Raw genomic sequence first — 14,573 nt, 5'->3', positions numbered from 1 at the left:
GGCTAAATTGAAGGGCTTAGAAGTAGATTTGAAGAGTGTATCTAACAGTGAAGAAAAGGATATTATTGAAAAGAAGATAAAAGATTTAGAATCTGAAAATAAAGTACACAAGATAAAGGCAGAGACATTTTATCGCAAAAAAAGAGAAAGCAGGATTCACTCTCAATCTTCATTGAAAAGAGAGGCTATCGCCATGGATTATCAAAAGAATTTAAGCATGCCTAACATAACCAGTAACGAGACCTACTATAAGAGACAGCTCACCTTCAATTCATTTAACATTCACGCCCTGGCTTCTTCAGATTCTTATTTTTACTGCTACGATGAGACCATAGCTAAGAAAGGAGCAGATGAAGTTTGTTCTTTCCTACATCATTATATCTTTACAAAACTCAATGCGAATGTCAGAGAGTTAGTAATATTCTGTGATTCATGCGGTGGGCAAAATAAAAATTATTGCATGTTCAGATTTATACACTATGTGGTTCACACAACCAAACGTTTAGATGTGATAAAAATGGTATTCCCGATTCGAGGTCATTCGTACCTAGAATGTGACAAAAACATGGCACTTATAAATCAGAAGGCTCCATGTGAAACACCAGATGATTGGAGAAAAGTAGTGGCCGAGTCAAGGCTAAAACCTACACCATTTCGAGTTATTGATGTTGATCAGCCTTTAGTCCGATCTTGGACCAGGTTTTTGGCACCAAAGTACAAAAAGACATGCCCATTTCTTTCGAGACCTATCCGTGAGATCAGAGTTGAGATTACACATCCTCGTCTCATTTTCTACAGAGATTCCTATAATGGACACTGGACTTCCTCTGTCATGCAAAGAGAAGACGGGTAAATTCATCTTCCTGTGAAGACATCCCTAATTCAGGAGAATTTATTCTCCCTGACCAAGCTTACAAGGACATATTACCGATCAGTAAAGCAAAATTCCTGGATATACAGTCTTTATCAAAATATTGTGGACCAACAGCAAAAAAGTTTTTTTCCAACCTTAAATACAATAATTAGATTGCCTTGTGAAGTTGTGACATCAATTGTTTTTCCCCTGATGTTGGTGGACATAGGATGATTTTCACCTGATTATTCTGACTTAGTCACAATTTTTTATTATAACTCTTGGCTGATGTAATAATCAAAATAAAAAAATATATAATTACATTAACAATAAACATCCTTTCAATAAAAAAAGCTTTTCTTATTTATTTGGGTATAAAACACTATTTTATTACGATCTTATCTTTTAATTAGTAATATCTCAGTTTGTTCATTAGGTGACAAAAGCTGTTTTTCCCCTGACCCCTTCAAATGTTATATAAGTTTCGTATGTTGTTATAATGTTTAACTCTAAGCGTATTGTGTTAATTTAATTGAAATAAATTATATCAATTATATTATTATTATTATTTATTATCGTTGGACCGACGATCTACGTAAGATTGCCGGTGTAGGCTGGATGAGGATTGCGGAAGACCGGGATGTGTGGCGCGAACTTGGGGAGGCCTATGTCCAGCAGTGGACTGCGATAGGCTGAATTGTGTGTGTGTAAATAATATCAATTGGGGTTTTTTACAGTGTAGAAAAATATATTATGTTATTGAAGTGAAACTTTAGGCGCATGAGGGTAAATTTTTTACGGATGAAACGGCAACGTTGTCGATAGCGCTGGAACGGAAATATAAAGCTTGAGATTTGTATAAATATAAATGAGACTTAAAATTAGTTTGTCAAAGAAGTTTCAGAATTTAATAACCGATGGAGTTTTTTTTTTAATGTTGGTATATCAATAGTCATTATATAGGAAGTTTGCAAGGGCAAACTTATCTCTAAAAGTGATCTCTACCAGTCAATCCATGCTAGTAAGAGACGCGGAGCAAAGCACCTAGTGCAGGAATAATTCCGTGGTTGAAATTTAGCTATTGAATATACACTATATGTGATTTGTTCGTCAATAGAATTAGGATACTCAAGTATAGTCATTTATATATACTCGTATATGTTTGCGATTGTATATTATGTTTGTTTAAATCGAGAAAAAAATAAGGAAAAACGCGTTGCTACCTGTAATGACGTCATTGCTCAATGGTCATTACGATTTGTCTTTTCCTACATTTTTTTATTTATTTAATTAATAGCGTCGCTGTATAAAGTTATTCGAACTTAGTTGCGTTTCGAAATAGAAAAAAAAACAACACGTTCAATATTTTCCTCTTTTATATTCCATGTAATTAATGTAAAAGGTTCGACCCTCACGCTGTAATCACGAAGGAATAACATCTGAAGGCGTTCACGTCTCGTATAAGATTCATTTATCATCTTTAATAATGTACATCAAGGCTAATAAAATCACTGCAATGTGTTTCGAATTCGCGCAACTCGATTGTTTCAATTCGTTAATGAAGTAGAAACGTTCGCTAACAAGCTAGCTCGTTATTTTTGCCTTTATAACGTCAGTGGCAATTGGTCTAGCGTCTATCTTTACCGAATAATTTATCATAGTCGTCTTCAACTCTGTATACTATAAGTACATATAGACATAGTGTTATGCGATTATACATACATATTAGCATAATTACGTTCGAGATAAAGACTGTTTTATATCAGCTTTGATACTTTATTATTTTATAAATCTTTTTCGCTTCAGCCTGTAATATCCCACTTCTGGGTATAGGCCACTTTCCTCATGTAGGAAAAGGATCAGAGCTTAATCCACCACGCTGGTCCAATGCGGGTTGGCGGATATATTCCCTACTATGAGTAACGATCGCTATCAGGTGTACATGATAACAAACGGGACTGACGGCTTAACGTGCTCTCCGAGGCACGGTGGTGAGACCCACAAGGACTGCACAAACACCCAGACCACGGCAAACACCTGTATGGCCAATATAAATGTTTGTCATGTGCAGGGATCGAACCCGCAACTGCCAGCACAACAGGCACAAATGCTGGAACCGTTGCGCTAACGCGGCGTCAAAAACGCACATTAAACGCGGTGTAAAACTTTTTACAATTTACTAATAGTATAACATTTATTGCTAATATTTGAAATACGCTGAGCTGCCCACGTTAACGACGCCTAAGGAATAAATACGGAGACTTGTGACGTCAGCAAGGAACTCGTTTCGAGGATCTCGTTACGTCTATCGTACGTATCTAATTTATATGCAGGTTGTTAAACATTGCAAAAGAGGTTTTTGCGGAGTGACGTTATCACTGTTGTTTTTTAAACATGAAATGTAAAATCCATTCTGTTTTGTAGACTTAAAAATGAAGTTTGTTACTCATAATTATTTAGTTTAACCATAAAATATCAAAAAAAAAACAATGATATCGATCAAATTGTTAACTGCTTCTTTCGAAAACTGTTTTATCCTGTGTCTATGATTTTATTGCTTCCACTATTTTGGCTATAAATATAACCTGTCATTCAATGGAAACGTAACATCCTCTGGGTGAGAATTTTTTAAATTGCTCGTAATTATCCATTACAAATAAAGAAAAAAAAAAACAATACAAATCTTACCTCATAATAATATAACCTTTAAGAAAATTGAATAAGGTTTTATATATGAGTTATTTTAGTACAGGAATTCATTTATATGAAAATATTTTCACGACGTGCGGATAGCGGGAACGATTTAATAAATATTTGATTTAAACGTTTATGTACTCTTTGCAGCGAATAGAATATTTTGTAAGCACTTTGATAACCGTTCTCGTTATTTATTTACCATTCACAACTGCACTCCTCGTCGCATTAATAATACCGATTATGGTTCTGTTCGAACAACAAAAAAACCAGTGTGCTTTGACCACACGACTGAAGTAAAAGCTGCGAAACGTAACTCTTTCTCTCTCTTTCTATCTTCACTAACTTATTATACACATTTCGTAACGCTCTAGTCACGAAATCACCAGCTTACTCCCCAAGTTAAGCGTGCGTAAAGAAATATTATTTATTTTATTTATTAGTACAGCCTATACAGTCCACTGCTTGACATAGGCCTCCACAAGTTTACGCCAAAAATAACGTGAACTAATGTATTTTGCCCATAGTCACCACGCTGGGCAGGCGGGTTGGTGACCGCAGGGCTGGCTTTGTCGCACCGAAGACGCTGCTGCCCGTCTTCGGCCTGTGTATTTCAAAGCCAGCAGTTGGATGGTTATCCCACTACCGGTCGGCTTTTTAAGTTCCAAGATGGTAGCGGAACTGTGTTATCCCTTAGTCGCCTCTTACGACACCCACGGGAAGAGGGGTGGCTATATTCTTTAGTACCGTAGCCACACAGTACTACTTAAGAAGTATTACTTCAAAAAATTGTATTTGATATTTGCATCGTCACTTAACAAATTAATTTTATTTCTAGGTATCGAATACCTGTATGAAAATGGTCTGTTACAAAGGACGCCGGAAGACGTAGCGCAGTTTCTACATAAGGGCGAAGGGCTCAGTAAAACAGCGATAGGAGACTACCTCGGAGAACGTTCGGATTTCAACGAGGCGGTTCTCCGGGCGTTCGTCGAGCTACACGATTTCACGGACTTAATACTTGTACAGGCGCTTAGGTAGGAGCGAAGTAATTGCTTAATTATAGTACAGGCCGCAACCTCTACACGGCGCTTAAAGAGGTTAAAGTGTGCAACGGATTTAGAAACCTATATAATTTGATATATTTTTTAACCGACTTCAAAAAAGGAGGAGGTTACTCAATTCGACCGTATATATTTTTTTGTGTGTTCGGGGATATCTTTGTTGTTTACGAACCGATTTTGATAATTATTTTTTTGTTGGAAAGGAGATATCCTAAGCGTAGTACCATGATAAGGATATCAGGATCTGATTCTGATTATGGATTCGCAGAGAAATCTAGGGAAACCCTCGAAAATCGTTGTGATGACTAAGTGCGTTTGTTAATGTTTTCGTCTACTTACTTTGTATATCGATGTAATTGAAGTCGGTTGTTTTCGTTTGCTAGCAAACACAGTTATGTATAATTTGTCCCGGCTTAAACTTTATTAAAGATGGAGATCGTCATGTCATTATCGTTTATTATGATTTCTTTAACGTAATAAACGTAATGAAAAAACTTTTAAAAGAAATCTCCCTAATAAAAACTTTTCCAATTACAGACAATTCCTATGGAGTTTTCGCTTGCCCGGCGAAGCGCAGAAGATCGACCGTATGATGGAAAGTTTCGCTCAACGCTACTGCCAACTGAACCCGGATATATTTACGAATGCAGACACGTGCTACGTGCTCAGTTTCGCGATAATAATGCTCAATACGTCTCTACACAACCCGAGTGTGAAGGACAAACCGACACCGGAACAATTTGTCGCCATGAACCGCGGGATAAATAATGGCGGTGATCTACCTCAAGAATTGCTCTTGGTAAGGCACGTCTGTTTTATCATAATAGCTTGTTGGTTGTCGTAATTGGCAAAGAGCAGCAAATTGCTTTATGGGCAGGATTATCTCGCTGGCCGTTTGCGGATTAGGATGTGCATGTGTACTTCGTGTAGGTTACGAATGTGTGTATAATTGTATATATTAATAATAGCTGTGACTGGCGTCAGTTTGAGAAAAAAGGTACTAAATATTATGTAGTCTCGGAAAATGGACTATCCAACACAAAAATAATTTTCAATTCCGACCAGTTCCTGAGATTAGTGAGTTCAAACAATCTTTGCAGCTGTATCTTCTTAATATATTATATAAATTACGCGTCACGTTGTTTGTCCGCGATGGACTTTTAAACTACTTAACCGATTTTAATCAAATTTTCACACAGTGTGCATTTTGATCAGAGTTGAAAGATATGCTATGTTTTATTTCGATATAAATAATTATCTTATTCACTAAAAAAAAGTCGGTACGAAGTTCGCCAGGCCAGCTAGTATTAGTATAGATTTTACTACCTCACCTAAAACTACACCAATAATATCATACACAAAATTAGTTAGGAATACAGAATTATGAATATGTAAATCCTAAGATCACACAGTCGCATTTTGAATGACAAATATTATATATATAAACGATTTTGTAACCTTGCAAAAAATATAATTAACATATACGTAGTAATAATGTAGTTTGAACAAAAAAAAAAAAAAAAATTTAGCAATATCTGTGCTTTGGATAATTGCGTATGCAACGTAAAAACTGTGTTCCTAAGTCGTTTAAAATCGTGTGTCGGTTCTTTATCTTGATTGATAATTTCGATAACGGTGTTTAGTTTCTGTTTGATGTATGTAAACATTTAAGATTTTTAATCGAAAATCTATATATAAAGACAAAAATTATTTTGCGGTTTTCACTTTTTCTCTTTTTAGAAAACATCAATCGGTAATCTTGAAAGTGATAAATAAGATTTATATTAAAGAAATATATATTTATTAAATTTATTAAATATATATTTATTACATATATTTCTATAGTAGAAGTTTCGTTTATGAAAAAAGCTGTTCGGATGTACGTTATTTGTAGATACATATTTAACTGTGGTTAATTAGAAATTCTTGCTGAGGCAAATTTTCGTTACTACTAGATTAGCATCTAGTAAATAATGAGAGAATAATTTGAATGTTATTTTAATTTGGTTTTTATTTTCAAAGAATGACGATTAAACATATTTGTCTAAGATCCAAGAAGAATGGATAAAAATTATTTTATATATACTTTAGTATGTTAAAGATGAATCGCGAAAGTGTTGGCTGGAAAATTCCTGCCAATATAGCCATTGCAAAATTTGTATGTAAATTATATACATAAACTTTGCAATAGAGTATTAAAAATTGATTTGAACCATATATAGTTTTAAACTTCAATTTCGTGTTATTCAAGTTTTTAGTGTTCTTTCCATGACATAATTTTTAATATTTCGTTTGTACGATATATTTAATTTAATTAGAATTATTTATTATACAACCCAGCTCCATAGCAGCGTTGCGTTTGTTGTTTTTATGCTCAAGTCCTTTTTAACCGACTTCCAAAAAAGGAGGAGGTTCTCAATTCGACTGTATTTTTTTTTTTTTTTTTTTTTTTTTTTTTTTTTTATGTATGTTACATCAGAACTTTTGACCGGGTAGACCGATTTCAACAAATTTTGTTTTAATCAAAAGGTGGTGTGTGCCAATTGGTCCCATTTAAATTTATTTGAGATCTAACAACTACTTTTCGAGTTATATCTAATAATGCGTTTTTACTTGACGCTTTTTTCGTCGACCTACGTTGTATTATACCGCATAACTTTCTACTGGATATACCGATTTTGATAATTCTTTTTTTGTTGGAAAGGGGATATCCCTAGTTTGGTACCGTGATAAGGAAACCAGGATCTGATGATGGGATACCAGATAAATCGAGGGAAACTCTCGAAAATCCGTAATAACTTTTTACTGGATGTACCGATTTTGATGATTTTTAATTTAATCGAAAGCTGATGTTTATCATATGGTCACATATAAATTTTATCGAGATCTGTTAACTACTTTTTGAGTAATCTTTGATAACGCGTAGTTGCTTGACTATTTTTTTGTCGATCTACGTTGTATTACTTGTCGATGTAATTGAAGTCGGTTTTTTTTTCGTTTGCGAGCAAACACAATTATTCCAATAGATATATGCTGCCGTACCATATTTATATGGTGCCATTTACAAGCAGTACACATAGATATTATATTACTAAACTAATACATTTGTATCGTTGAGTAAATATATGTAAACTATTAAAAATTCAGTTAAAATTCTAAAAATACATTTCAAATAAAGTTATAATATCCCAATTGTAAACATCGAATTAAAAACAAAGAACACTTTAAAAACATTACGTACATAATATTAATAACAAATTAAACAAATTAGTTATACATTTAGATCAAGTTAGTTGTTTGACCCAACCTTGTTTGTTTATTGAATATAAGCCATTTGATTAAAGCTGTAAATCTATAAAACCTTTGCTCTATAATTATGTGTAATCTTGTGTCGTTTATATTACTTTTAATTAAACAAGTAATTATAAAAACGAAATAAACAATTAATGGAAATACCAGTTTTGATATTATACATATAGGTTAACTAAATTGATAATATTCAGTTTGACAAGTTAGTTGAGGCACGGTGTTTGATATAAGTAGTCTGATATTGAACTGATGAGTACATTGTTTTACATTTCGTTGTGCTAATTGAATTGTTTTTGTTTTAATATTCCTCGCTGGTGGGTTTGCATATTCATACAAGATGTGTGTAATTATTGATGGACTGGTTTTTAATATTTCTATGTCTAATAAATATTCTGGATGAATTATTTGGGAGTTACTGTGAATATTGTTTTTGTTGGTACTGCATATACATACGAGATATAGTTTAATTTTATGTGCTGTCTTTGTATTATAATGTGTAGTACATGTTCCAAATTATAAAAATTATGGAAGGTTTTGACCGCACATAGTAAACTTTCAAGCACTTGTATTTCTGTCTATGTATGTCTTTGTCTTTTTAAAGTATTGAACATACTAAGAGCTACTAAAAAATTATAAATTAAGCTTTGTTTCTCCTTTCCGTCAGTATTTTGTAATAATGTAAGTCATGCTATCTTTACAAAATTTCCTACTTCTCAAACATATTGTTTTCGTCTTGTTTCCAGTCTCTATACGAGTCTATAAAGACGGAGCCGTTCAAAATACCGGAGGACGACGGTAATGATCTCATGCATACTTTCTTCAATCCCGACAAAGAAGGCTGGCTCTGGAAGCAGGGTGGCAGGTGAGATTTAAACAAAAAAAACATTCAATGGCTATAGTCTTACTTAAACAGTAAAAAAGAAAATACTTATTCTTAAAGACTTATTCTTTACCTATTTGAATCTAAATTACATACTATCGTTACCTGAGGTAGGGCACAGCAGGAAATTTGCTCCTCAAAATATAGATCAGCTCGACGGGGGTAGTACCTCGACTTTACAGAATATCACAGCTAAATAATACTGTTTTCAAGCAGTGTTGTGGTCCTGTTGGTGAGAAAGGTGACCAGAGCTCCTGGGGGGATTGGGGATTGGGTCGGCAACGCGTTTGCTTTTGCGATGCTTCTGGTGTTGCAGACGTCTATAAGCTACGGTGATCGCTTACCATCAGGTGAGCCGTACGCTTGTTTGCCGACCTAGTCGTATAAAAATATTTTAGCGGCCCTATATTTGACTGAGCACTATCTTAATATTTTTTTTATTATTAATAATTAATACAATATATATTTATAAATTTTCAGATACAAGTCATGGAAGAGACGATGGTTCATACTGAACGATAACTGTCTGTACTACTTCGAGTACACGACGGACAAAGAGCCGCGAGGCATCATTCCACTAGAAAACATATCTGTAAGTAACCTATTTACTAACCTATTTACTAACCTATTTTTAAAGTAAAACTTCTCTATGCACGCTTGACTTGGTGAGTAAGCTGGTGAATTCGTGACGCAAGCGTTACAAAAAATGTGATCGGGCGAGGCGAACAGAGCGAGAGAGAGAGGTGTGAGCACACATTTTTTTTTCTCTTTTTCTCATAGCCTAGCATAGCCTCTCATATATTATATTAGTTTTCGTATATCTAAGACACAGTGCAGGCCTACTGTGCAGAAGTTTTACTTCACTCGTGTGGCGTTAAAGCACACTCGTCCTTTGGAGTCTAAAAAAGACACTTGACATTTTTAAGTCTGTGCCATTGCTTGTATTGCGCAGGTTTTTATCCAATGATAATTATAGTATTAATATGTTATAATACTATAAAATTATTATTATTTTCAAGGTTCGTGCAGCAAGCGATCGCCAAAGGCCACATTGTCTGGAGTTGTATGCAAGTGGCGGAGCAGACCTCATCAAGGCTTGCAAGACAGATTCCGAAGGAAAGGTGGTCGAAGGAAAGCACACAGTTTACAGGTAAACCTGATAACTCTTTTATCACTAATTTAATAGTGTAATTGCATAGCATGTTGAATTTTCTTGCAAATGCCTGAATAATTATTAATACGATATTAAACTTACTCTTAGATAAAACTTGAAGATTTTATTTTATTATGATTTAACTAATATTTTCGTAAAAGTGTCGTGTCTTTTTTCATTAGCCCACTTAAACAACACCTTGAAGTCCTTTACGTGGGTTAAATCTGAGTAACTTGGATCAATGGTATAAATAATTCAAGTAAAATAATAATATTAAGTCATTTACTGTCTAGATCTATTCGTTATAATAATCATTTGAAATAGGCTTTTATAATGCATTACTGTCTGCCTACTCGGTGGAGCAGTGTGGTGGATTAAGCTCTGTACCTTCTCCTACATAGAGGATGAGGCCCAGCAGTGGGATGTTAGAGGCTGAATCGATCGAATGTGTTTTAATAATGCTGTAATTATAAAATTTCAGAATGTCAGCAGCGACCGCCGAAGAACGCGACGAATGGATTGAATGTTTGCGACGCTCGATAAGTCACAATCCGTTCTACGATATGCTCGCACAACGCAAGAAGAAGGCTCAACACAACTTACATTCCGGTTCGCACTAGCGCGCACTGACTAGTGCGCTACTTACTACCTACCCGGTGGTACTACCTACCACCTACTTGGTGGTACTACCTACGCCTTCCTAGTGTATTACCTACCACCTAACTGGTGGTCGCTAGTGTGAAGTCTAACCACACTAGTATATACGTGGCATCTGGTACGTTTAGTGCGCACTGAAATAAATTATGATGTCCAGAGCGCACTAGAATACACCTAGCGACGTCTAGTGCTCGTTGATCACCTAGGACATCTGGTGTATAGTAAGATACATCAGCGACAGCTAGTGTGCACCAAATACATTCTGGGATATCTGACACATTGGGATACAACTGTTGACAGTTTACTACTGTATAAGATCGGCATATCTTACAGACGAAGGTCTATAGTTAAGTGCCATTTGAGCACAGCGATTACTAGTGCGCACTGGACAACTAGTGAAATATTTACCATAAATAAAATTAGTTAACTTATTACGTCTTGAACTCGGCCTATCACATTTTAGAACACCAATTTTAATAATATTACGCTAGAGTTCTTTTATCAAAATATTAAAAGTTTTACATCATCAGAAATTGTGGAAATAATGTATTTATTAATACAAGAGGAATCGAAATAACAATTACAATGCAAATTTTATTAGGTTTGTGTGTTTATATATGTGTAAATAAATTGTTGAATCAGTGATCACAAATGAATGTGTTTAACGAAACCGTGGGATAAATGGTAGCAAAGTCTTTAACAACTTTTTTGTTATAAGTTGTCATTTAATATAGTTTTGAATAAGAGTAGGAATATACAGATTAGGTCTTGGCGTAGAACAAGAACATTCATTACTTTGATACTATTAAATACTGGCCATCAGTGTAAAATATTAATTAAAATTGAAAGAAATACATACTGGACAGTAAGAACTGAAGAAAGAAAAAAAAAAAAAAAAACAAGAATAAATTTACAATGAAAATTAGGTATTTGTTTATTAATTGTAAGGGTGTTTTTATTTGTATGGCTTTTTTATATGTGGATAAAACACACTGATGGCCTTATTATTACATATTGAAGCAATCATGTTCAAGTTGTAGACGTCCAGCTAGTTTTAGTAGCGTATCTTCAAATTTGTTACGGAAGAAACTTAGTGCGAGACCACTGATACATTTTTACTGATAAAAATTGCTCTAAAAACCATGATATATCTTAGTAAAATTACACTACAACATTGTAGTTGCGATATTTTAGTAATTATGTATTAGATTTTGTCCGTAACAATGAGACAACATGAATAAAATGTGATATTTACAGCCAATTCTACATCAAGTGATTATAGTTGTAGTCGGTCGAACAAATGTTCGTAAGTCATGAGCAAATAGCTCGTGGTCAGTGTTTATTGTCCATGTAAATAACAAAAGCAAGACTGAAACATTAAGTATGTCAACGTATTGTATCTTGAATCGATTACGTTGTATAACTTTGTAACTCCACACATACCTAATATCAAATGTACGAATTGTTGGATCGAGAAATGCTTGATGTACAAATTTTCAGTGTTAAAGTTAGTTTTAGGTCACGATTGTATAAAATTTTACATGGATTTCGCTTAATTAAATTGTCGTTGTATGACGTAATCGATAAAAGATACAAAATGAATTACCGCCCGTATTATTGAGATGATTTGCGATATATTATTTAAAGTTTTCAACGTTGTGTTCGTAAATGTATAGTTAGGGTTTTACAAATTTATTGATGCTTCTCGTTGCTTTGACAATAATACGTTCTATAAAATGGTTTGTCGTTTATCGGTCAAACTATAGGATTATACCATAATTATACACATTATATCAATTAGTCGAAATTTGTATTCAATGAAAGTATTACACCATGTAAAAATATTAATTAGTATTAGTTTTTATTATAGTGTAACATAGTTATATTAATTCTTATGATGTAAATATGGCTTGATAGTTGATTCGAGCGAGGGCTTAGGAAATTATTTTGATGTATGTTGTTTATATTTCTCATGTTTTTTTTTGTATTTTAAGAATTTTAAATGAACGAGCCATTGCTTAAATTCTACGTTTTAGATTTTGTAATTATTTATATTAAAACGATGATAAATAGGAGTAATATTAGAACTGTGATGACACTTCTAACAAAATACTACATTTTAAGGCAATGTTTAATTAATTACTTATTATTATTAATAGGTATTTTCCTTTCGATTATCTAAAATGAGACAATTTTATTTTCAAACCCATTATTATTTTGAATCAATCTAATTCAACCACATTTTATTTAATATGTTGTGTGTAAATTGTGGTAATGAATGAAAAATAGTTTGATTGTTTCGTGTTTTGATGGAAAGTAGAAAATAGATTGTTTTGTATCGTTCGTGTTAATGCGTCACAAGTTTGGATAAAAATTGTCGATAGTTATGCGACAATATGTCAGTTGAATACATCTGTATGTGAAATAATATGTAACTAATTTATTTATCTATTGACTAACTGTTCATTGTTCTATTAAATAATTTATATCACACTTGCTTAATGATAGCTATTGTCTGTCAGCGACTAATAATTCAACGTACTGACATATTTTTACATAACATATTGCATTAATGTTTATGTATGTAAATAGGGATAGGTATAAAAATGTGTAGGTTTTAATCAAATATTTAGGGAAAGGTGCCTAATGATCTGTAATTATTTTAGTTAGTGTAGTTACGATACAGCTCTGTAAATTGCGTAAAATAATAATTTATCTCAATTATAAATGTAACGATTTATATGACAACGGATATGTGCATAATAATGGTGTAAATAATTTTGTATGAAAGAAATACATTATTATCATTATTTACATTTGTTTTTTTATTCCTTATTTATAGCACTGCTATCTTTCTAGTGGTGCTGTGTTCCTGTGGTGAGTAAGTTAGCAAGAGCTTCCGGGGACGGTGACTAGTGTTTTTTTAAATCGTACCCAATACCATCGTCTTCAAGGAAGAAAATAGATAATTTTGAACCAGTTAATAATGCCACAGTTTTGTACTTCATACTTTCTGGGTCACAATGATGGTTGATGATTATTAGGATTATTAACATAAACCTTTTTTTGCTTATGCTTAAACTGATTATAGGCCATTTAATATTAAGAGTTAAGTTGTTAAGTTTACGTTGTTTTGTTTTATACAACTATGTCAACAAACAAGCGTATGGCTTATCTGATGGTGAGCGATTGCCGTAGTTTATTCGAGGTGTTGTCGACCCTGCCCCCAATCACCCCAGAGATCTGGTCACCTTGTCCCTCATTCTTGATACTATTGTGACTTGATATATTTGGTTGTGTGCATCTTTTTAACAGACTTCCAAAAAAGGAGGAGGTTCTCAATTCGACTGTATTTTTTTTTTTAATGTATTTTACATCAGAACTTTTGACCGGGTAGACCGATTTCGACAAATTTTGTTTTAATCGAAAGGTGGTGTGTGCCAATTGGTCCCATTTAAATTTATTTGAGATCTAACAACTACTTTTCGAGTTATATCTAATAATACGTTTTTACTTGACGCTTTTTTCGTCGACCTACGTTGTATTATACCGCATAACTTTCTACTGGATGTACCGATTTTGATAATTCTTTTTTTGTTGGAAAGGGGATATCCCTAGTTTGGTATCGTGATAAGGAAACCAGGATCTGATGATGGGATCCCAGAAAATCGAGGGAAACTCGAAAATCCGTAATAACTTTTTACTGGGTGTACCGATTTTGTTAATTTTTTATTTAATCGAAAGCTGATGTTTATCATGTGGTCACATATAAATTTAATCGAGATCTGATAACTACTTTTTGAGTAATCTTTGATAACGCGTAGTTGCTTGACTATTTTTTCGTCGATCTACGTTGTATTACTCGTCGATGTAATTGAAGTCGGTTTTTTTTTCGTTTGCGAGCAAACACAATTATTATTTGAGTTTTCAGTCCCAGCTTGCTTCTAATAGGAGGGGTGGTAA

The 14,573-nt window shown here is 33.6% G+C and overlaps 1 protein-coding gene across 1 annotated transcript in view; it reads left to right on the top strand.

The window, feature by feature from the left end:
- The window catches only part of LOC123656993 (cytohesin-1), a 45,425-nt gene extending 32,001 nt beyond the window's left edge, over positions 1-13,424 (top strand). Inside the window, exons 3-8 of the mRNA XM_045592599.1 lie at positions 4,386-4,584; positions 5,149-5,410; positions 8,664-8,782; positions 9,281-9,392; positions 9,820-9,950; positions 10,435-13,424. Of these exons, the coding sequence (XP_045448555.1) occupies positions 4,386-4,584; positions 5,149-5,410; positions 8,664-8,782; positions 9,281-9,392; positions 9,820-9,950; positions 10,435-10,573 (962 nt within the window). The 3' untranslated portion in view covers positions 10,574-13,424. The remainder of the gene's footprint in view (positions 1-4,385; positions 4,585-5,148; positions 5,411-8,663; positions 8,783-9,280; positions 9,393-9,819; positions 9,951-10,434) is intronic.
- Positions 13,425-14,573: the final 1,149 nt, after the last annotated feature.

The sequence above is a fragment of the Melitaea cinxia genome, chromosome 10, assembly GCF_905220565.1.
Source record: "Melitaea cinxia chromosome 10, ilMelCinx1.1, whole genome shotgun sequence".
Classification (NCBI taxonomy): Eukaryota; Metazoa; Arthropoda; class Insecta; order Lepidoptera; family Nymphalidae; genus Melitaea; species Melitaea cinxia.
This window is presented reverse-complemented; position numbering and strand designations above follow the sequence as displayed.